A 25,442-nucleotide genomic window follows, 5' to 3' on the forward strand; every position below is an offset into this window, starting at 1 on the left:
ATGCCGGGACCGCGGGCGCTGCTGGGGCTGGGGCTGCTGGTGGCGGCGGGGGTGCGGGCGGGCGGGCGCTGCCCGAACCGGGGCTGGGACCGGAGCTGGGACCGAGACCGGTGCCGTCCCCACCGCGCCATGCACGGGCCCAGCGCGGGGCCCGGCCCGCGGGGGCTTCGCTTCCTCGGGTACGGCGGCGGAGGGGGCGTGCGGGGATCCGGGGGGGTGCGGGGTGGAAGGAAAGGGGGTCCCGAAAATGGCAGGGGTGGCCGGAGGGCGTTAAGAGGGTGCGGGGGATGTTTGGGGGTCAGCAGGGTGCAGGGAGGGTGCGAGGGGGGTTAACAGGGTGCGGAGGAGCACGGGGGGGGGGCTGAGGGGTCGGGCAGGACCCGGGGGGGGTTGCAGAGGGGTCGGGCAGGATACGTGGGGGTGCAGAGGTGCACGGGGGGGCTCAGTGTGGGGAGCTGGATCCCGTCCTCCCGCCCCGCTCGCTGGCGCTTTGCAAAGTCGAGGGGATCACAGCTGCCCCCCGGGCTGGCCCAGACCCCACAGAGCCGGGGTCCGGCCGGGTTTCGAGGCCCCCAGCGGTGCCATCCTCCCTCCCCAGGCAGGAGGAGGCCCAGGCCATCGACCAGGAGCTCTTCACCGACTACAAGTTCAGCGTGGACCAGCTGATGGAGCTGGCGGGGCTGAGCTGCGCCACCGCCATCGCCAAGGTGGGGGCACGGAGGTGCTGGGGGGGGTCCCAGCACCGTGGCGTGTCCCCGCTTCCCCCACATAACCCCACGCCTCCTGTCCCACACCAGGCCTACCCACCCAGCTCCTTCACCACGAGCCAGCCCGCCGTGCTGGTCGTGTGCGGGCCGGGGAACAACGGCGGCGATGGCTTAGTCTGCGCCCGGCACCTGAAAATGTTTGTGAGTCTCTCGTGCAGGCGGCTGCATGCTCCCCCCGGGGAGGGTGCCTGTCCCCGTGCACCCTGGTACCCGCAAGCTTTGGGATTCCCGCTCCTCCGGCTGCTCCTGGTGCCCGAGCGCTGTTCAGATCCCTCCTGTTCTTGCAGGGCTACGAGCCGACCGTGTATTACCCCAAGCGCCCCAACAAGCCCCTGTTTGAAGGTTTGACCACCCAGTGCCAGAAGATGGACATCCCCTTCCTCCCCGAGTTCCCGGCCGAGGTGAGGAGCAGCGCCCAGGTAGGGAGCAGCCGCCCTCGGAGCCGTGCCCGGGGCTGTATTTCACCCGCTGCCTTCCCCGCCGCAGGCTGCACTCATCGATGAGCTCTACGGCCTGGTGGTGGATGCGATTTTCGGGTTCAGCTTCAAGGGAGCGGTGCGGGAGCCCTTCGGCAGCATCCTCGGCACCCTTGAGCGCATCACGGTGCCCATCGCCAGCATCGACATCCCCTCGGGTGAGTAACGGCCGGACCCACCGCAGGCAAGTGCCTGGCCGGGGTCTTCCCGGCTCCAGCCTGGCCTCGGGGCTCGTTGCAGGCTGGGACGTGGAGAAGGGGAAGGCGGACGGTCTCCAGCCCGACATGCTCATCTCGCTCACGGCGCCCAAGAAGGCAGCAATGCATTTTGCCGGCCGCTACCACTTCCTCGGGGGCAGGTTTGTGCCCGCCGCGCTCCAGGAGAAATACGCTTTAAATCTGCCACCGTACCCCGAGACGGACTGCGTCCTGCAGCTGACCTAGGGCTGGGGCTCAGCAGGGGCTTGGGGTGCTGGGCTAGGCTTCGGCACAGCAGATCAGGGCCTAATTCTGCCAAAGCCGCAGCTCTCTGCTAGGAGGACGCTCAGCACCTCACTGGGCTCCAGTCCTACCCAGCTCTGCCAGCGGGATCGAAGTTCACTGCAGACCGAAGCCCCCAGGAGCCTGGGACCGACGGGGCGGCTGCCGGGTGGGCTCTGTTTGGGGTCGCTACCTAATCTGAGTGCTTCTCGGTGTAGACGTGAGCCAGGATCCCGGCGTCTGCCACGTATCTTGCACTTCAGGATAGTTTCACTTCAATAAAGATTTATTCATGCCCTTGAAAAAATATTTCAATACTCTTTAGGGTCTATCCCCTTGTGTCCCTCTGCGACAGACCCACGGTAAATGGGTCCCTGCCCCAGGGTCTGGTGGGAACTGGGGTCACCCCTGACGGGAGGAAGGCTCAGGGAGTTAAATAAAGCTCGATCCAGCTCCAGACCAACCAGTCCCAGCCCAGCATACCCAGGCAGTGAACACGCAGCTGGGCCACAGTGCTGGGCTCCATCTGGGAAAAGCCCAGAGCACCCTTGGGCACCCACCAACAGGCAGGATCGGGACCCTCACAGCCAGATGGTACCGGCAGCTGCGCAGCACGGCAGCCTTGGCCCTTGCTCACTCTGGCTCCCTCTTCCTCTTCTTCCTCGGGCTGTGCCCAGCCTGGTCTGGCCCATCTGTGTCTTCTAGAGGTACCTCTGTCTCAGCTGGCTCTTCTTTGTCCTCCTTCTTCTTCTTCTTCTCTTTCTTCTTCTTCTTGTTCTCCTTCTCTGTCTCAACTGGCTCTTTGTGGTTCTCCTCCTTCTTCTTCTTCTCCTCCTTCTTTTTCTTCTTGTTCTTCTTTGTCTCAGCTGGCTCTTCTTTGTTCTCCTTCTTCTTGTTCTCCTTCTCTGTCTCAGCTAGCTTTTCTTTGTCTTCCTCCTCCTCCTGCCTCTTCTTCTTCTTCCTCTTTGCAGCCTTCCCTTCCTCTCCTGCCATGTCCTCTTCTCCGCTTGCCTCCTGGTTCTTCTTCTTCTTCTTCTTCCTCTTCACCACCTTCCTTTCTTCTCCCGCCACGTCCTCTTCTCTGCTTGGCTCCTGGCTCTGCAGCACCTCGGGATCGGCTCCATCCCTGGACTCTTTCCTTTTTTTCTTCTTTTTTTCCTGCCTCTCTGCTGGGGGGCTGCTCTCTGGGGGCTCAAGCTGCCGCTCCTTGCGTCGGTACGTGGCCAGGAAGGCTCGCTCCTGCTCCTCCAGGCGCGCCAGCTTGGCGCTCATGGTCAGGCCGTGACGGGCACCCCTGCAACGATCGTGGGCAGCCGGGGTCTGGCACCTCCCTGGCGGGGAACGTGCCCCCCAGCCCAGCCTGCTCAAAAGGCGCGGGGAGCCCAGCCGTGCAGCCCCCACCAACCACTTACTTGTGTGCCGTGCGGCCCCCGCACGCTCGCACCAGCTCCTCGTCCGTCAGCCTGCGGGACACAGACGGGACGTGTCACCCCCAGCATCGGCATGGGGGGGAGCGCGGTCCGGACCGGGGCCCCTCCTCGCAGCCCTCGTCCCTCCCCACTGCCGCATCGTGGGGACGGTGCATGCACCGCTGCCCCAGCCTCGCCTCCTGGCCGAAGAGAGGTCCAGCTTCTCCTCCTCCTCGCTGCTCTCTGAGCCGGTGGGCAGCTTCGTGGACTCCTCCCCGCAGGCTGTGAGAGTGGCTGACTGCAGCGGGGAGAGGCAGAGGGGCCGTGAGAAAGGGGGCCCTGGGGCTGGGGAGGCTGCGCTGCAAGGGGGGAGTGCAGAGTTCACAGCAGCCTTCACAGAGACGCCAGCTGCTCCCCGAGCCACGTCCCCAGGGCCGGTTACCTTCACGAAGCGGCCGTACAGCATGCTACCAGTGCTGCCGGCCTTGCGGGGCTTCTTATTGCTGATCCTGACTCCCTGCTCGGAAAGCGTCTTCATGGAGATGCCATCCTGGGGGGAGAGAGATGCAAAGGGCTCGGGATTGTTGTGCCCGAGGGGCTTCACCCCCTCCAGCAGCACCTCTCTGCCATCACGGTCCCTGTGCAAGGTGCGGCGCGCTGTTGGGGGCTGCAGGGACATATAGCGGCAGTGCAAAGGGGACCCCAAAGCCCTCCTCTGTCTTCCACCCCATCACGGCCCGACCGGAGTACCCCCCGCCGCCCCCACCTGCCCGGCCTCCACGGCGATGTTGGCAGCCGCCTTGTTGAAGACGTGGTCCCACCAGTGGAAGGAGAACGGCTCCGCCGCGTCGTGTCCCACCTGCGGGGCGGAGAGGAGCCACCGAAATGGCTGCAGCCGGGGGTGGCCGCTGTGGCCGAGCCCCGCCGGGGCAGGGGGCTGCACTCACCCCCGCCGTGTCACACTTCACCTTCACCCGGATGGCCTCGGCGATGCCGTCCTCCCGCTTCCCCAGCCCCTGCCCTGGGGACAAGGACACCCGTCACTCGCCGCAGCGGCTCCCCCAGAGCCCCCCGAGGCCGCGGGAGGCCACCGGGGGCTGGGGTTGCTGCGAGCCCCCCCAAGTGTGGGAGGTGAGGCCGCGAGGCCGAGCCCTGCTCCTCCGGGAAGGCGGGCTGGGGCGGTCGGGGACCGGGGAGGGCCAGGGACCAGGGCGGGCCGGGGCCTGGGGGCCGCCGGGGGCACTCAGGGGGGATCCCGGGACCCCGGGCCAGCCCCACCTCGCCGCCAGCCGTGCCGCCGCAGCTGGTTCTCCGCAAACCGCATCCCGCGGCCCGGCGGGTCCGGGGGGCTCACGGCGGCGGGTCCCGGCGGGTCCGGGGGGCTCATGGCGGCGGGTCCGGGGGTGGCGGGGGTCCCGTCACGCGACGCCGCCCGGCAGGAAGCGCCGACTGCGCATGCGCACGCGGCCAGGCGGGGCGGCGAGCGTCTCCGAGGGCGGGGTCTGCGCATGCGCACGGGGGCGCCGGGAAGGGGCCTCTGCGCATGCGCACGCGGCGTGGGCGGGAACGCGCCCAGCGCGGGGGCTGCGCTGGGGAGGGGAGCGCGCGCGCGGACGGGCGGACACGGGGACACGCATGGACACGCATGGACACACAGACACACATGCACACACACAGACACACATGCACACACATGCACACACACAGACACACATGCACACACATGCACACATAGACACACCTGCACGCACACCTACGCGTGTGCGCACACATACAAACGTGCACACGCTCACGTGCACACACGCATGCGTGCACACACGCATGCATGCACACACGCATGCATGCACACACACATATGCATGCGCACAGACACAGATGCACACACGTATGTACACACATACACCCACATGCACAGACGTATCCACACACATATATATACACACATGCACACACACCATATTCATACACATATATGCACACACACGTATGCACACACACATATATACACATGTACACACACCGTATCCATACATATATGCACACATGCACACACACATATGCACACACGCATACCCACCCATGCACCCACCCATCCCCACCAGCTGAGCGTTGCACACACACCCCCCCACACCAGCTGGGTGTGCCACGGGAACACGCACGCAGCTAACCGTGCATTGCACACACGCATGGCATTTTACACACTGGTGCCTGCGCGTGCACATACCCGCTACCTGCATGTTGCGTGCGCGCCGCTCCCCGTGTGGTTGCACGGCACGCGTGCCTGCTGCTCGCCGCCTGCCGTGCGTGGGCCAGGCGCAGAGGGGCCTCTGCAGCCTCCGAGGGTGCGTGTGCATGTGCACGCACACGTGTGTGCATGCAGGCACGTGTGCCCAGCCGGAAAGCCCAGTGGAAGCCACGGCGGAGCGCTGGGCCCCGCAGCCGGGGGCTGTTTGCTTTTCTCCAGGGCTGAGCCGGTGCCACGGCCCCCCTGTCCCCCATAAGCACAGCCCTGGGGCAACCCAGCCCCCCTCCCCCGTGCAGCATGCAGCTGGGCCAGGCCAAGCCATGCTGCGTCCTTGTCCCTCCCAGCTCCATCCCTTCGCCAGCTGCCACTCAAAGCTGTCACCAAGGCCAGCCTATTGCCAGGCCGGTCTTGCTATAAGACTCCCAGACGCTGGCAGCTGCCGGCACCCCGGCCTTGGGTGCGCCTTGCAGAGCCGGGGGCACCCCGGTCTGGCACCCCTCGCCCCGCCGTGCGGGGGGTCTGGCCTGGGTGATGCCGCAGGGATGGAGACACGCACCCGTGTCACGTCCCCTGGAACTCCCTTTGCTCCGGCAAAGCTGCGCTTCCTAAAGCGGGGGGAGGACGTGGTCCAGCGGGGGGAGGACGTGGTCCAGCGGGGGTGTCCCCGTGCGAATGCCTCGGCGTCCCGGCGCGGCTGCTCACCCCGTGCTCCGGCTGGGCAGGAGCAGCCCAGAGCGGCCACGAACTCCTGCGCCTCACTGCCCCGCCGACACCGGCTGGGAGCGTCGGTGGGGAGGCTGGGCAACCCGCCCCCAGGTGAGCCGGGGCGCGATGAGGCGTACGACGGGGCGTGCACAGGGTGTGGGGCGTGCAAGGTGTGCCATGGGGTCTACGGGGTGCGCGTGGGGTGCGCTGTGCAATGGGGCGCATGACGGGGTGTGCGTGGGGCGCGCTGTGCAATGGGGCGCGTGACGGGGTGCGCGTGGGGTGCGCTGTGCAATGGGGTGCATGACGGGGTGCGCATGGGGTGCGCTGTGCAATGGGGTGCGTGACGGGGTGCGCGTGGGGTGCGCTGTGCAATGGGGCGCATGACGGGGTGCGCGTGGGGTGCGCTGTGCAATGGGGCGCGTGACGGGGTGCGCATGGGGTGCGTGGTGTGCAACGGGGTGCACGTGGTGCGTGTGCTGTGCGACGGGGCGTGCCCGCATACAGCAAAGGCACCGACTCCGTACTTTGCACCGCCGCAACCGTCGCACGCAGCAGCAGCGTTTCGCCGGCGTGGCTGACGGGATCGAGGGATATCCCCTCCCCTGCTCCAGCCCCGTCGGCATCGCCTCCTGCATCTCCTCACACTTTGCTTTTCCACCCAGCCCCAGCAACCCGGCACCCGCTGCCTTCCCCTCCCACTTCCCTTGATAAGAGGGCTGGGGGCTTTTCTCCAGGGTCACGCCGAGCTGGGAGACCGCAGCAGCCCGGAGTTGGTGGGACAGCAGCCTTGACTGCTCCATATTTCACTGCTATCTGCTCTGTCTGCTAGGATTAAAAAAAGCAGCAATAACCTTCACGGAGGAGCCATCTCACGGCCGCGCCCCAGATGTGTCTCACAGGGCAGGGAAACCGAGGCAGCAAGGATGGGGATACCCCCACCAGGACACGCAGGAAAACACTTGCAGGGCAGGACCGAAGATCCCAGCACCGCAGGATCTGCCAAAAGCAGAGATCCTTCCCGCAGCAGCGCGAGAGGCTTCTCCTCCGTCCCTGGCAGAGACGGGGCTGGAGCAGTCCGGGCTCCTGAACAGGAGATCTGGGGCTCAGACTCATCGCTGGCACGGGGGGGACGACATTGGGCACAACCACTGTCCTTTGTGTCACCGCCAAGGGCTGCCAAGCCCCTCTGGCACCCCGGACCCTCTCCTTGGTGCACATTAGAAAGCCACTGGGTTTGGTGGGTGACACAGCCCCTCGTGCACCCATGGGTGCAAGCACAGGTGCATCAGCCAGACCCAACCTAACCCTACACGGGGCCATACAGAGGCAGACGCAGACCCAGAGGGAAGGGCAGGTGCCCCAACGCCACCCCTCTCCCTTTCTCTCTCCCCAGGGCAGCTCCGGCGAGGCTCTCTGGACGACCCCTCGCCACCCGCACGTCCTTCAGCCCTGGGGCAGGCTGGAAGACTTGCGATTTTGTTGTTTCCAGTGTCAAGGGGAGCAAACAACAAATCCCAGTCTCCGGCCTGCCCCGGGCACAGGCTCCACGCCAGCAGGCACTGCCAGCTCCAGTACAGCCAATCCAGCAAACTGGGAATGCTGCACCCACGTGCAAACCCCGGTGAAACGTGGCCAGGACCGGTCGGGCAGCTGCAGGGAAAAAGGTATCAACTTGCTGGAGAAATCAAAAATAAACCAAGTCGGAGCAACATGAATATGGACCTGAATGTGACATGGTCACGTCCTGCTGGCAGGCAGCCGAGCGAGCTGGCAATGTCCCAACCACTCTCTAAATCATAGTTTTCTGCCCTGAAACGCTGCAGGATTGAGCAGAGAGGCCAAGGAGCATCATTCAGCCTGCTCTACCTCTAGTCCTTCCTCATGGCTCCCATGGCTGAGCAAAGATGCTGCTGCAGCAGTTCAATATACATACATATATATATACACACATACATTTTTTCCCACTCCATGACCTCCTAACCCTGGGAGATTTCCCTGCTGACCCCGCTCTTGCAGCACGTTCAGAAGTTATTAACTTTAACAGAGCCAGTTTGAACTTGCACCCCCGTAATCGGGGCTGTGGCCGCAGGAAACGGCTCATGTCGTGGCCAGGGGCCTTAGTAATAAGAAATGGTTTCTTGAAAGAAATTTAGATGTTCGTTTCCTGCAATATCTCCCTCCTCCACATGTTAGAGATTTGATTTCAACGTTGGAAGTGTTACATTCGGTTATTGGGGGAAAAGGCTGTGGTTCTCCTCCAGGGAGGGGGGAGGAATACAGTGAAAATAAGTCCTTGACAGCAGAAATCTCCCCAAATCAGCCAGCCAGATTCGCCACTACCTGCTGAGGAAATTGCTCCTTCCATTACATTTTAAAGGAATTAATTCTGTTTATCAGAGAAAAAAAGAGAGGAAACAGTCAGCGAGGAACACCTTTGGGCAACTCCTCGGGGAAGGAGAGAGACAACAGCGAGAAAGTGCAATTGTTCCTTTGAAAGAGGGCTTTTGAACAGCACATTACTGAGGATTAGGGAAAGCTCTCTGGAGGGGATTAATGTTTCACTAAAAATCTCCTTTCTCACCAGTCGTCAAAGCTGCCTTTTCCTCCCAAGCCTGGGCCGACCAAAGGCGAGACCCGAATCCCCCTGCGGATACCCAGGGCTGGAGCTGCTGCATCCATCGCACCCCCAGGCCCGTCCCACCACAGCCCCGCCGTGTCCCACCCCGCCGCCCCTTCCTCCTGCCAGCGATGCTGGGGAAGCCACAAGCCCTTCCCTCCCAGCTCTTCTCCCCCATTTTGAGAAGCAGGGGGGAATGCTGCTGCTCCCGCTACCCTGCCCAGAGCCGAGGCCAGGGAGTCCCCAGGAAGGCGCAGGGCAGAGCTCAGCGCTTATCGTGATGCTTATTCCGAGGAATAAGGAGGACCAGAGCATCAGTTGTAGCAGCTACAGGGAAAAGCCTGCAAAGCCTGCTAAAGAGACAGTGCTCAGCACAACCTTGGGGGAAATAACTCCTGTGAGGGCTGAGGGGTTGGTAAAAGCTGTACCAGCGCAGAGCATTTCCCTGAGCTCGTCCCCTTCCCCGCGGGGGGAAGCGGCTGCTCCCCTCTGCCCTGCTTCAGCGCCAAAGCCAGAGCCACGAATCCATCCGGCTGCTCCACACAAGTACGGCAAAGCCCCTCTGGAACAGCAAGGAGGAGGGTGGCAGCTTTGCCAAATGGCCCGGGGGAAGCTGGAGAGCTGGTAGATGAACATCAGATGCAAACAGAGGCTGCAAGCCGAGATAGCAGGCTGCCCTGTTATCTTTATTTTAGCACCTTGGCTGGTGGGCTGGCAGCAGGTGAGGAATGATCTCAAACTGACATAAGAGCGGATGCTGCGACATGGAGAGACAGGAGAAATATGTTTTCCTGCTTAAACGAGCAGAGAGACACTGAGGACGGAATGGCCTGTGAAGACTCAGCATTCCCCCCTCCTCGCTTCTCCCCCAGACAGACGACGATCATTATCCTCCTTCTATGGGAAGCACTGGAGAATGGCTTCCACGCACTTGCCACAGTCCAGAGCCCTCTCTGGAAAAGCAGGAGCTCAAGCTTAACCAAAATTATCCTAGCAAGAACTTCTACAAGAAGCACATTCATTCTCCTTAATAATTTACAGCAGCCTGCCCACGCTGCCAGCAGGATCCCTCCACCACGCAGGTATTTCCAGCCGGCTTTGCTCGCAGGCACCGAGCAGCCGGCCTCTGCGCGCCTCAGCTCATCTCAGCGATGCTGAAGCATCACCAACTCCGCTCCACCTCGCCGGTCCAAGCCGAGACAGCAACGCCAGCCACAGCCTTGGCAGGAGCACTCCCCCTCGGCAGACTCATTGCTTTGGACTCACTGGACCCCCCCCTGCCCCTCCAGGTCCCTCCTGTGTCCCTAGAAGCGGAGGGACAGGTCAGAAGCTTCTGTCCTGCCAGCAAGCAGCACACCAGCTCTCCTCCCGCGCACGCAGACCCCTCGCGTTGGTGTGATTTACACCACATCTTGCTAACGCTGAGGAGGAAGCTGGAAGGACCGTTTCTGGCTGGCCAGAAACAACAGGGCTCGGGACTAGTTTTGCTTTTCAAAGAGGTTCAAATGCAGAGCACAACCTTATCGCAAAGATGGGGGGACATCTCCACGCCCCGCGACCCAGCAGCACCACCTCTCCTTCCAGCTGCCTTCTCCGCTCCCTCTCACTTACCCGGTTACCCCATCCTCCCACAAGCGCGTTCTTTGCAAGAGCTGGCTTGCACGGGGACAGAGCCTTTGAAGAGATAAAGAGACCTCAGTGCAGGCAAAGGACATCCGTCAAACCTCAGAGATCACGAAGGACCATACAGGCCTTTTTATAAGCCCGCTTTTAGCTGCAAAGGGGCCGATTAAGAACTTTAGGAAAGAGCTCTGACCCTGCCAGTGCAATCAGGAGTTTCGGTACCCATCCTTACACAACTCTTTGCAAATCCTTCTTACGTTTGAGGAGAGGTTGCAAAAAGAAATCCACATGTACGTGCACAGCCTGCAAGAGAAGAGATTAAAGCTCGGCTTTCTGAATCCTCATCTAAAAACCGCCAGTCTCGTGGTGATGCACAAACACAAAGGCACGAGCATTTCCAGCCCACATGCACTCCCATGTTTTCTCAAGCAACCACTGCTCCACCTGCGCTCTCCAACAACACAGGGTATTGACAGATCCCATCTCAAACTCAGAAGCAAGCTGGGTGCAGCAGGTTTTACAGGTATACAAGAAAGCAGCGCTGGGATTCCTCCCATTCCCTCTCAGTACCCAATTCCTCTCCTACCAAAAGAAACGTAACAAACCAACCAAAAACCAGAATACTGTTTTTAGTTAACAGAAAGCACTGTGCTTGCTACAGACAAGCAGGGGTAAAATCCACCGTGCAGAGAGCTGCCTGGGTTCCCCTGGGCACCGGCACTGTCCAGCTGCGAGCAAACGCCTCAGGGGTCAGCAGAAGAACCCGCTGGCTTCTCGTATGCTGCGGATCAAGTCACCCAAATGCAGCAGAACTACACATACTGGGGAGTCCCTAATTCAAAGGAAGCTTCCAAACGGGCACGTTTAGGGCCAGATTTTGGGCAAGGCTTCAGCAGCACTTCTTAAGTACTTAAATGTCAAAAAGGTTTCCTGCCGCAAGAGGGAAGGAAGCCCGGCCAGGTGGGGGGGTTGCACGACACCCCATGTCGTGGTAAGCATGGGGGATGAGACAGATTAATCACAAGTAACTAGGGGAACTCAATCAGCTTAAATGTGGCAATCAAGGAAGATACATGGAGTGCAGGGAGACAGATGGTTGTGCGCATTTATTTTTCTTTGATAAAAATGGTATGCAAATTACACAGCCATGGAGGCTCTTGGGAAAATATCACCCTGCTGGTCCTCGGGGAGTTTCTTGGAGAGTCATAACATTCAAACACACCAAAATGGAGGGGGGGGTGGAGGATGGATCTAAACTGGGAAGAAGATGAACTTCCAACATTTGCCAGTGAAGCGAAAAGATCGTTAACTTATTTTTCAATTTCCTTTTTTGTTTTTACACTTTCAGGAATGAGCCTACTGAGCACAAGAGTCAACAAACCCCTGCCACCACTGCGCAAGAGCTAAATTGCTGGGGCAGAAACACACCTTTCCAACACGTTCTTCTGCACGGCACTTTCAACTCAAGTTCAAGAACAGCAAGCCTGATCCCTGAAGGCATCTAGGCTCCTTTACACCATCCCAAGAGTGTAAAGAGGCCATTCTTCAAATGTAGTTTTCATGCACGTTAACCCTCTGCCAGGAGATCAGAGGCACCTGCGTGCAAGGACACAGGCTCAGTTCATCCAATGGAACATTAAGACAAATTACATCACAAATTTCCAGATCGTTTCAATTTTTCTTTTGATCCATTCCCAATAAGATGCTGGGAGAAATAACCAAAACCCAAACTTGGCTCAAGTTTTAAATATTTGCCTGAAAGGAGGGCTAGGGGAGGGAATCATGTACAGTTAAAATCAAGCTACTCAAAACACAATCATTCAGGTAAGTAACTAGAAGTATCGCCTCTACCATCTAGAGAGAGAGAGAAGAGTGTCTGAGACAGAGGGCATATTTAGGAAAAAATACACATCTGAAGTCTCTGTGGCCACGATGAGAACTGGAATCCACATACAAGCCAGTTAAAGAGCATTTCAACATGAAATCTTAACTTAGTAGGAAGGTCAGGGGTTAAGCTGTATCTTTTTGTTTTAAATACATGGACAGCTGTCAGATATGAAAATGATGGTGGGCTTTCCTGAAAGATCCCCCTGTGCATGTGTATGGATGCATGTGCTGATGTCTGTGGGGCAGCATGACAAGAGTTTAGGAAGGCTGGGAGCCCAGCAGTCTCTCAATAGCTGCATTGATGTCTCCACCAGTGGCAATAAGCGCCTGGAGGTTGGCCTCACGATTAATGAAGCCCATGGCGTTCAGCTGCTCCAGCTGCTGTTGGAATCGCACTTCAGGACTCTGCGCCTACAGAGGGAAAGGACAAAGAGCTTAGAGTCAGACAGCAGAGATCAACATCCAATACGCGCAGGGCCAGCAACGACGGCTGAGCAGGGACCCTGCGCTCAGCTTTAGGTGGACTCAAATACTCCAGGCTCGTTTAGCGGTGTTACCCACCGCCCCACATTGCCACGGGCTTCGGCACAGCAGCCACACTGCACGCGGTTAGTTTAAGTTCTGTACCTACGGTGACAGCAAGCGCTGGGAGGAGGACCCCTGGCACTCTTAGCTTCAAACCTGTGCAAAGGGTTACCACACCCCAAAGAACTAGCCAGCCTGAGACAGCAAACTTAGCAGAAAGCACCACAGCCAAGAGAAACCTCTTGGGGACCACGTCCCTAGAGTTGGGTGGGACGGGGACAACCTCTAGCTCACCCTGGAGATGTCCCTCCCCAGAAGGGTATCAGCACGCAGCTGGGCTTTACGTACTTGAGAGCTTCCTCCGGCCAGCAGCTGGATCATCTGCTGCATGAGCTGCTGTTGGGGGTTACCACCCCCAGCTGGAGAGGCACTGGCCGGCGTCGAAGCGGAGGGAACGGGGTTCTCCGGGATTGTGCTTCCTCCTGTGGAGGACGGGGGCATTCGAGGCATGCCGAAGGAGCCGAGGCTGCGGAGGAAGGCAGGGTGCACTCAGAGGCCAGTTGGCACTTTTGGGTGTCCCCCGAGAGCTAGGCAGCACGGTAACCAGCAGGCTCTGCCAGGCTGGCCCTCGCTGAGGCCCGTACTACAGGACAGCTTTGTAAATTAAACCGGCTGCGTTTGAATCCTGGTCACACGTGGTGCTGGGAGCAAGCAATCCTAAGAGGTGCAGGCCTGAGAGGAACTGCAGAGGCTGAACGTGACCCACGCTGCCAGAGAGCAGAAGGCCCGAGGGCTGCCGGCAGACCAGTCTGCCCCAACGTACCCACCCAACCTTGTGGCTGCGCATCTCATACTGTTCTCCAGAGATAAAATTCTTGAGTTCAGCTGACGCTGAATATAGCAAACAAAAGATGGGGGAGGGACCAAGTGGTTTCCAAACCTTTTCTCCAAAAAAGAAAGGGTCAAGGACTTCCCGCATGAAGTGCAAACAAGCAGAAAGTGCTAATTAGCTGGAGCTCACAGAGGCCTGCAGGCACGCACACACACACGCAGAAGTCCCCATGACAGAGTGCCCTAAGCAGATCTCCTCGATGAATCAACAGCGAGTCTGCCTGCTGGTATCAAGCATGTCAGCTCTGCCTGCAGAAACCCACTCTGAAGTGCTTACTACCTTGGCACTAGTCCTGGGGCCTCCGTTTGCAGCGTCTGGAGTCCCTGCTGGATCTGGAGGAGCGCCTGCATGGCGCGGGGGTTGGTGAGAATGGAGAGGGAGTCTGGGTTCTGCATCTGGGAACAAAGGCAAAAAGACACAGCGGTACCAAACAGCGAGAGCTTCCGCAGCCAGAGATCCACCAGCTTTAAATCTGAACAATCAGCCCAGAGCTGCGCCTCTCGCCCTGCAGCCAGAGCGAACCTGCGAGTCTGGTTCCTCCTTCAAGTCTCCAGACTGCAGGGCGCATCTGCAGAGATACTCAGAGTTTAGCTCAAATTTCCTAAATGAACTAGGTGAATCAGATTAGAACTGGGGGCACGGGGCACATGCCTTTGGAATTAAAGTGATTTTATTTGATTTACCTGAGTGAACCAGCTGCTCTAGCACAACTAGCTGTTTTAATTTGTATAAACTCATTACAGTGAGAGAGTGTCCACACAGGGGTTTCACGTAGCTTAACTAGTCTAATTTGAAGTCCACCTTTAGGTAATTTAGATTACTTCACTTAGATTGCCTTGTCTAAACAAGCTCTTCCTTTCTCTCTCCCCTGTGCAAACCCCTTTCTTTCACAGCCCAAACCACCCAAGCCCACATGCTTTCTAGTCCACTTAACTAAGCAGCTGAGATACTCCCTTTCCTACAGAGGATGGAAAAGCTCTGGAGCCCAGAGGCTGAGAGCAGCACAGGGCCAGACAGGGGCCTTTACCTGCTGCAGGAAGACAGGGAGCTGAAGGCGGAGCTGTTCTTGAAGCTGTGGATTCCCAGCAAAGAGGGGGACATTTACCATGATCTAGCAAGAGACAGCACACGTAGGTAGGGTCAGAGGGTTGCTGCCACGGGCTGTTAAACCCTACGTAACTAAGCCACGAAGAACAAGTCAGTCATGCCCCTGACTCCCTCCCTGGGCTTTCAACATCTTCCCCTGCTAATGGGGACTGAAACAGGACAGCTCAATTCCTGGCAGCAGTGTTGAACAGGGGCCACTTGGCCACAGGCAAAGAGAAGGGCTACTCCCATGTCCCTTTGAAAGCCACCTTTTTTGATAGGGGCTCTGCTAAGACACAGGGTTCAGTACTGTGACTGCCTTCAAGCTACCGAGAAATACAACAAAACTGTCTATGTGCACTCAGCTCTCCGGTTTCTGCAAGAGGAACCACTCCAACTATAGAAGCAGACTGGTCTCACGAGCATTGTGCTCACGGCCCGTCTGACAACAGAAAACAACTGCAACACTTTTACCTGTGCTGCAAAGTCCGGGTTCTGGGCAAGAGTTTGCATCATGCTCCGCATATAAGGGGCAGAGATCATGTTCTGCATCAGCTGAGGGTTTTCAGAAATCTGCTGCAGGAGTCCTTGCATCTCTGGGCTGTTAAACATGCCTGCAAGGGGAAAGGGAAGAGAAGACAAAGCAAAACCCCTTACAAGTCTGAGCACTGCTGCAATGCCTGAAATACAACATGACACACAACAGCAATGCCTTTACTTCATCCCCTGGCCGACAGTGAATAACGCTGTGGACAGCCACGGTGGTGCTTTGGTTGCCACTCTCCCATGCTCTCGAGGGCTGCAGGGACATCAGAGTTCCCAAAGTAACCCTCCAACAGGCACACAAGAAATAACCCATTTGCGCTTGCAACTGGGCTAGAATCACTCATCTGGAGAGCAGCCACGGACAGGCACTCAAATGCCAGAGGGAACCGCCCTCCAGGGAAGCCTGGGTGACCTGTTCAGTCAGCAGCACCCTCTGGTTCCTCTCTCGCTTACGTACCAGCCCCAATGCTAGCAGCATTCAGCCCAAAGGGGTTGGATACAGTCGGTGTGCTTTGGGTGGTTGCCGAGCCAGTGCTCCCTTCACTGCTGGGCGCCTGGCTCTGGGAAGCAGGGGGCGTGGGGCTCCAGGGGTTCGGTAACGGCTCTCTGTTCTCCGTCCGCAAAGGCTGAGAGCTTGAGCTATCAGAATTCCCCGTCAAGGAAGAGAAAGGATTGTTGCCAAACTAGGGAAAAAGAAAAAAGAAATAGCCGTAATCAGTTAGCCCCAGCAGAGAATGTCAGACTAACCCCACCACCGTACGAGATAGGGAACAGCCGATCATACTCATCCAGGTCCAGAATTTGCTAAACACATGCCATAATTTGCCTCCTGAGAAATCTGTAATCCACAACACACCTCGCTCAGAAAAAGACCAGGCTCAAGAAGCGGCCACAGCCCTAGATTTGGCTCCCAACTGCAGGGCTTTAAAACATCCCTGTAAAATCAGCACCCGGACATACCAGTAGGTAATGCTAGACTGGAGTATGTCTGCACAGCCTTTTGCAGACAGACCTGCGCTCACTCCTCCTGTGCTTCAAGCCAGCTGGACCTCAGCCAGCTCCAATCCAAAGGCGTCAGGCTTGAGCTAATACAGTAAGCCGGGCTGAGAGCAGAGGGCTGTGCTAACGAAGCTGCGGGGCCTTCACATCGGCCACGGCTGGCACCCAGCCTGCTTGGAGACCAAAGGAGCGAGGGCAGGTCTCTGCTCAGATACACCAAACCGTGTAATAAAAGCAGATGACGGGCACCGCGCAACGTTCTCCCGCTAGCGGCTGCATTCGCCATCTAGAGCGGGAGGGGACGAACAGCCACGCTTTGGGAAGGCTGCCCCGTTAGCACGGGGGTCAGGGAAAGACCCCTTTCCCATGCTCAGCCCACTACACCCCACTTACAGGAACGCAGTCAATACCTGCTCCCTGGCTGCACTAAACATGGGCTCCTGGATGTCCGTGTACATCCGGCGCAGGGCGTTGTATCCTCCTGGAATGCTCTCGAGGTTACTCAAAGCACGGTCCTGGTTCCGCATCATCTCCTGCATCATGGCAGGGTTACGAGCCAATTCCATTGTCTGGGAGAAGGAGGAAAACGTGGAAAGCTCAGGCCCATGTGCACCACGGAAGACCGGAGTGGATCAAGAGACTGGTTAGCAGCCCAGTGGTATTCTACTGATCTACCAGGCAAGCACTGAAAGAGTTAAATCTCAGCTCCCAGAAGAAAGAGTATAATTAAACCCGTTTCACAGCCAGAGAGCAGAGAGATCATTTATCCAAGCAAAGAGAGCCCAGGGATCCTGGCTCCTCCCATCCTCGCTCAGCTCTCTTCCTTCTCAACCTCAATTCAGCTGGATGAGATTGTTTTGTTTCTAAGCAGTATCAGGACATCCAAACATTTAACACCCATATGTTCCCACTCAAAGTAGATGGACTGCATTCAAAAACTGAGAAGGTGGAAGAGATTGGATCCTTCCCATTTCAAGAAAACCAAGAAATTCACCCTCTCCAGACTTCTGATGGGTCTCCCCTGCGCAAGGAACATCCAGATCTCATTTGAGGAGCTGCTTAAGTACGGATCGTTCACAATGTAGTCCTGCAGCTCTGGAATTTCATCCATGGCCGACACAGTTGAAAGAAAGATAACCGAGAAGCAGATGGAAACTAGGCTCACTCAGCAACAACCCTGAAAGACCTCCTGACAAGTCTTCCTGGGGGAACAGCAGAGTCCTGTCAAGGGCTATTTAACACTCAGGCTCTCACTCATCCCTTATGCTTCCCTTCCGATGAACCTTCGGTCTTCCAGATAGCCAGTCCTCTAGGGCATGGGTCCTCTCTGTTCTGGGATTGTACAGAAAATCGAGACCTCTAAGATTCCGGCCTACGACTGGTGCTCTCTGCTGATACAGGTAGTAAAATATTGACTGTACAGCTCTGTAGTCTATACTTAATCTATCAAGAGAAATAGAAACAAGAAGCTTTTGCAGTAGCTTCACTTCTCCATGACTGCTTTTACTCTGATTCCTGAACCAGAACACAGTAGCTTTGTATGCAGCACGCTAGGATGATCCCAGCATCCTTTTTTGCCCAACACATGATGGATTCAATAGCCCTGAAAGGGAGATAAGAGTGGCAAGTATGTGGGTTGAGTAATCAGTATTCACATAACTCAAGACCACCATCTGTTTGTGGGGAGCTTACAGCAGGAAGGAAGAGATCTTTAAAATCACTGATCTGGCATTCACACACTCCCTTTGGAGAGCAGACACTGAAGCTGGTCCACAAAGATGCTCTTGAACATGCTTTAAACAGGCCCTGGTGTGCTGACTCACCTGCCTCATGAGCTCCGGGTTATTCAGCATGTGGCTTATCTCCGGATTTCGCTCCATGAGCTGTTGCATCTGGGGATTGGCCATGATCATCTGTCTCATGAGGTCAGGGTTAGACATCATGTTCTGCACCAAGGGATTCTCCATGATCTGCGAAAGCATCTCCGGGTTGGACATCAGCTGCCGCTGCATCTGCTGCTGGAGCTCCATGAAGTTGGCAGAGCCCATCCCAAGGTTGCCCAGCCCAGTGATGCCGCCAAAGCCAGCTGGAGAGGGAACAACACACGGGGAGAGAGGCGTGAGTCAGTAACTGTCGGTAGCTGCAAAAAGAGGACAAGCACATCAGCTGAACTGCACCCACGCTAATCCAGGGGTATCCTATACTCCTACAGCAGCCAGCTCTGAGGGAGGATACCCGCTACACATGCTTTCCTAAAGGCTTTGGCATTATCCTGAGCAGGGAAACCGAGGGATGCCGGCGGAAGCGACTCATGCAAAGCCTACAGCAAGCAGAGACAACTACAGGGGTCAAGAACCCCGACCCCTTGGTCTCATCCTAGGAAATTCTTCTTTCGTGTCACACCTTCTCAGAGCCACCACTTACACAGGATGGATGTAGCACTGTTAGGGCCTCCGTCTCCAGGACCTCCCATGGTCCCTGACCCGCTGCTCCGTCTGCTGCCGCTCCCTGCGTCAGAAACGGCGCTGCTGGATGTGGAAGGCTGAGATGGGGCAGCAGGAGAAGAAGGGGTTGCAGTGGGGGCAGAAGCAGCATTGGGGGCAGAAGCAGCAGACGTCGAATCTTGGACCCTGCAAAGAAACAAAAGAAGGCATTAAACTCCTGAGGTTCAGGAACGGTGAGCAGGGTCCTCTGTGGGGGACACAGGACGGCGCACCCCACGCTGACCGAGCCTCCCTTCGCGCCTGTTGTCCCCACAGCAGCCAGCCCTGGCTGCTTCCATTCCCGCCTGCACGGAGGCACAGCTGTGCTCCCAGATGCCTTCCATCTGCTGGAATCCGCCTCCCATCCTGATGCATAACAGCCCCTGACATTTTATCCTGGCCCACACGAAGTGGCTTGACTGGTCTTACCCCGAGTTGTATCCAGCTCTTCCTTGAATCACACTGAACTATTTACCTCAGCTATATCCTTGAGCAATGAGTTTGCTCCAAACAGGAAAATCCTCCTGCTGCTCCCACAGAAACCACAGGAGGTTACAGCAGGGCTAGTGCATGGGGTAAACAAGAATCTGCTTTTCTGCAAACCCTCCATGCACTGAATATTCCTATCAGTGCTCCTGGAGGCAAAAGTAAGTATCAGCATTACTCTGCAGATAGGGAAACTGAGGCACAAGGCAGCTAGCATCTGTCCCATGAAGCTACAGAACGTTTCTGGCCAGCTTGGCTATGAATTCACATCTCTGCCACTGGCTGTACCTCGCACGCAGGGCTTCTCCGTCCAACACAAGTTGACTAGAGCTTCTTTTAATACACACGTGCAGGCACTGTGCCATAAGCCACAGCGTAACAGACGCTGGACATCAGCTTTATTGAGTAAACCAACCCCTGCTAGTACCTTTTAGTCACAGTTCCTCCTTAGGATTTTTATAGGAATTTGAAAGAGAACACTTAAGATTCTCTTAAGCACCTGCAGTCATGACAGGGAGTCCTGGACTAGTGCTGAAGAGCTTTCACATTAAATTAGACCACAAAATGCACTTTACTCCCCTCAAATAATGCTATTATGCCACTGAGAAGTAAATAAGAAAAACGATTTCTTGATTTTTTTTTTCCAAACCAAGAATGATTCCTTTCTCTAACTCCCTTTCCTTTTTCACTCTTATTCTAGGACTTTAAAAATCAAACCTGAAGGTCCCCGTCCAGTTTCCAGGCTCACCTGACTGCTGCTGAAAACCAGTGGCCACTGAGAGGGAGGCAGAGAGTGGGGAAACAAAGCAAATAGGAAGCTGAACAAAAAAGGAAGAAGGAAGCTGGAGAAAGGTCACTTGGTTTCTCTCAGCACAGGAAGAGGCTGTAATGTCTTAGTAAGCACTTATCTATGACTATTAGCAGGGGAAAAAAGTGAGCAACGCAGGACAGCTCTTGTTTACCCTTTGAAATGGTTCACAAGTACCACAGTTTGCTGTGGAGACAGTGGTAAACAGCATCAGACTATCAGGCTACCTGGAGATGCAGAATCCAGAGAGAGGCCACCTGCAGAAGCTGACAATACACGTGCTTGTCTTTGTAAAAAAGAGGGGGGGGGGAAAGCACTAATCTTGACTAAGCCAGTATATGACAGCTCTCCTAGGGGACAGCAGAACTGCACAAAGAGACGCAGCCCCGTTAGTTCACCGGGAGCCCGATCAGACTGCAGCAGGGAGCCCAAGAAACGGTTGCGAAGGGGGTTTCGAGATCAACAAGACGTGGCTGCACCTGAAGTACAGCAACCGTTCCCAAGAACCTTCTGTGCCCACCACTCCGTCGGATAGCACTGAGAAAAGCCTAACCCTGCAGGACCTTGCGGTCAATCCTGCGTCCCCTTCTCAGGTCGAGCTACACGGTGCAGACGGACACGAGTGAGCCGTGTCCAAACCGGGAGCTACCACGGGCTGTGCCCGCAGTACTGTACTGGAGCTAAAACCACACCGCTGTGCGCACGTGGTCAGACGGCCCGAGCCTCCGTGCGCTCCCACCGAGGTGAAGCGCCCACCTTTCTGCACCTGCCCACGCAGACCTGCCTACAGGTACCGCACAGAAACACTGTTCTGCCCTACAGAAAGTGCTCTGCACGCGCGGCGTGCCTCCCACGGCACCCCAGAGAGCGTGAGCATAGGCTTGGAGCAGAGTATACGATAGGAAGCAAAAGAAAAACTGGGTATTAGTTTCAACTTCAACGCGAATTCATTGGGAAAGTAATTTCTGTTAACAGCAACTTATCTTTGTTAGAACTAGTATCAAGTTCCAATGGCTTCTTTCAAGATTACTAAATTATAAAGCCTCAAAACACACAAAGCCACGTACACAAGTTGTGTTAAAGAAGAGCCAACCCCCTCAGGTACTTGCCACAAACCTACACAGCTGTGTGACCTAGGGAAAAGACAGGCCGGGTGATAAACCCCACAGCTGCACGGCAAAGCCGTGGCAAGGAGAGAGCCTGGGAGAGCTCTCCTGCCGGACCACCGCTGCCAGACTCGCACAGGCCCCAAAGCCAGCACTCAGGCCTTCGGTCACCGATAGGGCAAGAAATGCTCCACCATCGTTTATTCGCATCATCCATTTACCCTCAGCCCCCCAAGACGAAACAGTTTCTTACTTCTGCGGAGTCTTAATGACCAAGTGTACAGTCAGCCCATCTTTGATCCCATGTTGATTCAACGTGTCTCCATCCTTCAGGATCTTCCCGGCAAAGATCAGAACCAGCTGATCCTGTTTGGCTTTAAACCGCCTGGAAATCTCTTCTTTGAACTGAAAAACAAACAAAGCATTTTTCAGGCAAAGGACCGAGACCAGAAATTTAAAGCTAATACTCCAGATATCATATCCACTATGCAAACAGCATAAGGAACTGACAGTCCTTCAGTACCTCACCCAAAAGGAGCCCATGCAGGTACCAATTCAGTCACCAGTTGCTGAGGATGTCTGAGGCGTTAATGAAAAAAAAAAAAAAAACAAAGACAAGCTCTACACTTACAAAATGTGGAGTAAATTTCAGAAAGAATAGAGCAATTACCTCAAGAAGAGCTGAAGGCTTCCAAAGGAAGATCAAGTGTGTCTCTTAGGTCTAATCCAAATACACCATTTATCCTCTGAATGACTGAACTGTTTTTGTCTCTGCTCATTTGATTTTTTTCCTAAGGAAAGCCCAACTCTGATTTAATACAGGACAGAGCTCTATGGAAAAGGGAACAATCCTTTATCAGCCAATGGAAATAAACTAGGTCTTCTCCAATTCCTATTTCTGCGACTGAATTCCCTATGAGCACGCCACGCCACATAACACGGACACCTCTTCTTTTCTGTGTGATGGGGTGGGATTAACACCTGCCAATAAGATTGTCATTGCTAGCCCAGCTGGGGCATTCCCAAGCTGGTCTGCGAGGAAAAAAAGCCTTGCGTTTGGAAGCCACAAACTACAGGAAATTCAGAGGGAAAGGCCAGGACGGAAAGAGAAGCACACACCTGTCCCGAACGAGCTCGCAGCCTTTGCACCAGAACCCTCAAAAACAACACCCAGGAGAGCGCAGCCCTGAGCCCCAGGTCACCCTGGTCGCAAAGCTTCGTGCCCTCCTCTGCACAAAGCCGTCACTTAACATCCCGCTTATACCAACGGGCTCTCAGGAGCCGACCGGCAAGGAGCAGGAGGGCCACACGTCCTACAGCCCCTGCCCACCCCACGACTCTGCTCCCCAGAGATCTCCGCCAGGTCCTTCACACCGCAACCTCGTGCCCTACACCCCGGATCAAAACACGCAGCAAGCCAAGAAGCCGAGAGCCGTGCCGATGACACCCTGCCCCAGTGGGCAGAGCCGCTTCGACAGTGCTTGAGCCAGTCTTTGCAAATTCCAGCCCCCTCCCGCTCGCCCCATGCCACCGTGCCCTGTGAAGCTCCCTTGCAGGAGCAGACCCCCCCAGCCCACACGTGGGCTGATGTTCCCTTCCCTCCGCTCCATCCAACCTTCACCCCCCAGACTTGCCCAGCCCCTCTCCTCTCGCCCGAGGGATCTGCCTCCCCATGTCCAGACCCACCCCACAACACCCAGCTGCCTCCCCACAGGCAGCCCCATACGCACGCGTCCGGCTCTGCCCCCAAAGCCGCTTCTCCCCATCGCAGCACCCTTCCCATACCCACCACTCAAGGAACACCATTCCTCCCGCTCCCTGCGCAGCCCAGCCCACGGGCCGAGCCCCCAGACCCCCACCCCGATCCTTCACACCCCTCTCCCCACTGCCACCATCCACCCCAAAGCTCACTTCCCCACCCACAAAGCCACCCTCCAAGCCCCTCACACGCCCCCAACGACGCCCTGTTTTCGACACCCACGAACCCCACGGATTACCCCCAGGACTATCTCCCCCCCCAGGACTGTCCCCATCCCTAGTGTCAGCTCCCCACTCAACCCCCCCCAAACCCTGCCCTCACCCACGCCTCCCAGCTCCCTCAAAGCTCGGCTCCCACAAGGCCCCAAAGGCCAGGGGTGCCCCCCAAGCCTCCCCAACTCCCCCCAGCCCGGAGCCAGCTCTCCAAAAGCCCTCCAAGTCCCTCTGCCCCTCACCTCCAACCCAAAGCTACGTTCCCCACACTTCTCAGGGCCCCCGGCTCCCTCACTCCCCCTCGAAAGTCCTCCCCCCCTCCCCAAAGCCAGGTCCCTCCCCAACAAGCCCCCGCACTCAGCTCCCCAGCCCCTCACCCCCCCAAAACCAGCCTCCCCAGGCCCCCCCAGCCCCTCACCCCCAAGCCAGGCCCCCCCAGACCCTCCACACCCCCCAGGCCCGCCCCCGCCCCCACCTCGCGCACGGAGGCGCCGTCCGCGATGACGATCTCCTCCTTGTCCTTGGGGGTCTTCACCGTGACGCGGATGAGAGCCCCGCCGGGGCCGCCCAGCCCCGCCTCGCCCTCCCCGCCGGGGCCGGGCCCGCCGCCGCTCGGCTCCGCCATCTTCACCGCCCGCCCCGCCAGCCCGGGCCGTCGCCAGAGAAAGGCGGCGCGCGCCGCCGCCCGAGAGCGGCGCCCCGGCCTCCCGCGCCGCCGCTACCGCCCCCTGGCGGCCCGGCGGGGCAGCTGCAGCGCGGCGGGGGGGCGGGGGGGGGCTTAAAGGGGCGGTGGGAGAGCGGCAGGGCGGGGGCCCCTCGGAGCCGGGTCCGTCCTGCACCCCTTCGGTAGCTGCATCCAGCCTGCCACCCCTCGTGTCGGCTGGCTTCAGCCTGGATCCCCCTCATTAGCCGGAGCCATCCTGCACCCCCCTCATTAGCCGGATCCATCCTGCACGCCCCTCATTAGCTGGATCCCCCTCATTAGCCGGCTCCATCCTGCACGCCCCTCGTTAGCCGGCTCCATCCTGCACCCCCCTCATTAGCCGGCTCCGTCCTGCACGCCCCTCATTAGCTGGCTCCAGGCTGGATCCCCTTGGTTAGCTGGATCCATCCTGTACTGTCTCATTAGCTGGATCCATGCTGCACCTCCCTCATTAGCTGGATCCCCCTCATTAGCTGGCTCCAGGCTGGATCCCCTTGGTTAGCTGGATCCATCCTGTATCCCCCTCATTACCTGGATCCATCGTGCACCCCCCTCATTAGCCGGATCCATCCTGCACCCCCCTCATTAGCTGGATCCCCCTCATTAGCTGGCTCCAGGCTGGATCCCCTTGGTTAGCTGGATCTGTCCTGCACCCCCCTCTACCCGCTCATTAGCTGGCTCTAGCCTGGATCCCCCTCATTAGCCAGATCCATCCTGCACCCGCCTCATTAGCCAGATCCATGCTGCACCCTCCGCCATTAGCTGGCTCCAGGTTGGATCCCCTTGGTTAGCTGGATTCACCTTGTACCCCCCTCATTAGCTGGATCCATCCTGCACCCCCCATTAGCTGGATCCACCACGCACCACCGTCATTAGCTGGATCCACCCCGCACCCCCCCCATTAGCTGGATCCATCCCACACCCCCCCCATTAGCTGGATCCACCCCGCACCCCCCCCATTAGCTGGATCCACCCCGCACCCCCCCCATTAGCTGGATCCATCCCGCACCCCCCCCATTAGCTGGATCCACCCCGCACCCCCCCCATTAGCTGGCTCCAGCTGGCTCCAAGGATGCCCTTGGTTAGCTGGATCCATCCTGCACCCCCCTCATTAGCTGGATCCATCCTGCACCCCCCTCATTAGCTGGATCCATTCTGCACCCTCGTCATTAGCTGGCTCCAGGTTGGATCCCCTTGGTTAGCTGGATCCATCCTGCACCCCCCCCATTAGCTGGATCCACCCCGCACCCCCCCCATTAGCTGGATCCACCCCGCACCCCCCCCATTAGCTGGATCCACCCCGCACCCCCCCCATTAACTGGATCCACCCCGCACCCCCCCCATTAACTGGATCCATCCTGCACCCCCTCCCTTACCCAGGGCCACCGTCCGTACCCCCTCCCTTTGCTAAAGCCGCTCCAACGGGTCCATTTTTGCCGGGCACCCCAGCAGGGGCTGGACCCCCCCTCATTTGGGCTCGTTGTGGGGGACGAGCCTCCTGCTGCCATGCCATGGCCTTTGTGCCGGGACTGACCCAGACCGGGGAGCACAGAGCCGGGTGCCAGCGGCCGCGCTTGGGTAGAGTTTGGGGGTGTCCGGCCGATCCCAGCACTCCCCCCTGGCCAG

General features: G+C 57.7%; 3 protein-coding genes across 6 annotated transcripts; 1 reads left to right on the forward strand and 2 right to left on the reverse strand.

The window, feature by feature from the left end:
* NAXE (NAD(P)HX epimerase) lies at nucleotides 1–18,525 on the forward strand. Of its 2 annotated transcripts, XM_075176215.1 has the most exons (7): nucleotides 1–179; nucleotides 599–707; nucleotides 798–908; nucleotides 1,055–1,168; nucleotides 1,254–1,401; nucleotides 1,484–1,707; nucleotides 18,516–18,525. In XM_075176215.1, exons 1-6 carry the CDS (start codon nucleotides 1–3, stop codon nucleotides 1,684–1,686), a joined length of 864 nt encoding a protein of 287 aa, XP_075032316.1. In that variant the 3' UTR covers nucleotides 1,687–1,707; nucleotides 18,516–18,525. The 2 variants fall into 2 exon arrangements, with proteins under 2 accessions (XP_075032316.1, XP_075032315.1); XM_075176214.1 differs by lacking the exon at nucleotides 18,516–18,525 and having other exon boundaries at nucleotides 1,484–2,023.
* Nucleotides 1,991–4,584, reverse strand: GPATCH4 (G-patch domain containing 4). The gene is made up of 7 exons (XM_075176213.1): nucleotides 4,410–4,584; nucleotides 4,079–4,152; nucleotides 3,898–3,990; nucleotides 3,574–3,681; nucleotides 3,329–3,429; nucleotides 3,135–3,185; nucleotides 1,991–3,016 (listed from the first exon to the last, which is right to left on the reverse strand). Exons 1-7 carry the CDS (start codon nucleotides 4,516–4,518, stop codon nucleotides 2,356–2,358), a joined length of 1,197 nt encoding a protein of 398 aa, XP_075032314.1. The 5' UTR covers nucleotides 4,519–4,584; the 3' UTR covers nucleotides 1,991–2,355.
* UBQLN4 (ubiquilin 4) lies at nucleotides 11,412–23,809 on the reverse strand. Of its 3 annotated transcripts, XM_075176212.1 has the most exons (11): nucleotides 23,589–23,809; nucleotides 21,396–21,547; nucleotides 18,684–18,889; nucleotides 18,083–18,345; nucleotides 16,670–16,828; nucleotides 15,718–15,943; nucleotides 15,189–15,328; nucleotides 14,656–14,739; nucleotides 13,908–14,023; nucleotides 13,085–13,262; nucleotides 11,412–12,622 (listed from the first exon to the last, which is right to left on the reverse strand). In XM_075176212.1, the coding sequence occupies exons 1-11, from the start codon at nucleotides 23,736–23,738 to the stop codon at nucleotides 12,470–12,472; spliced, it is 1,827 nt and encodes a 608-aa protein (XP_075032313.1). In that variant the 5' UTR covers nucleotides 23,739–23,809; the 3' UTR covers nucleotides 11,412–12,469. The 3 variants fall into 3 exon arrangements, with proteins under 3 accessions (XP_075032313.1, XP_075032312.1, XP_075032311.1); XM_075176211.1 differs by lacking the exon at nucleotides 16,670–16,828 and having other exon boundaries at nucleotides 23,589–23,782; XM_075176210.1 differs by lacking the exon at nucleotides 14,656–14,739 and having other exon boundaries at nucleotides 23,589–23,780.
* Nucleotides 23,810–25,442: the final 1,633 nt, after the last annotated feature.

This window comes from Calonectris borealis, chromosome 29 (assembly GCF_964195595.1).
Source record: "Calonectris borealis chromosome 29, bCalBor7.hap1.2, whole genome shotgun sequence".
NCBI lineage: Eukaryota > Metazoa > Chordata > Aves > Procellariiformes > Procellariidae > Calonectris > Calonectris borealis.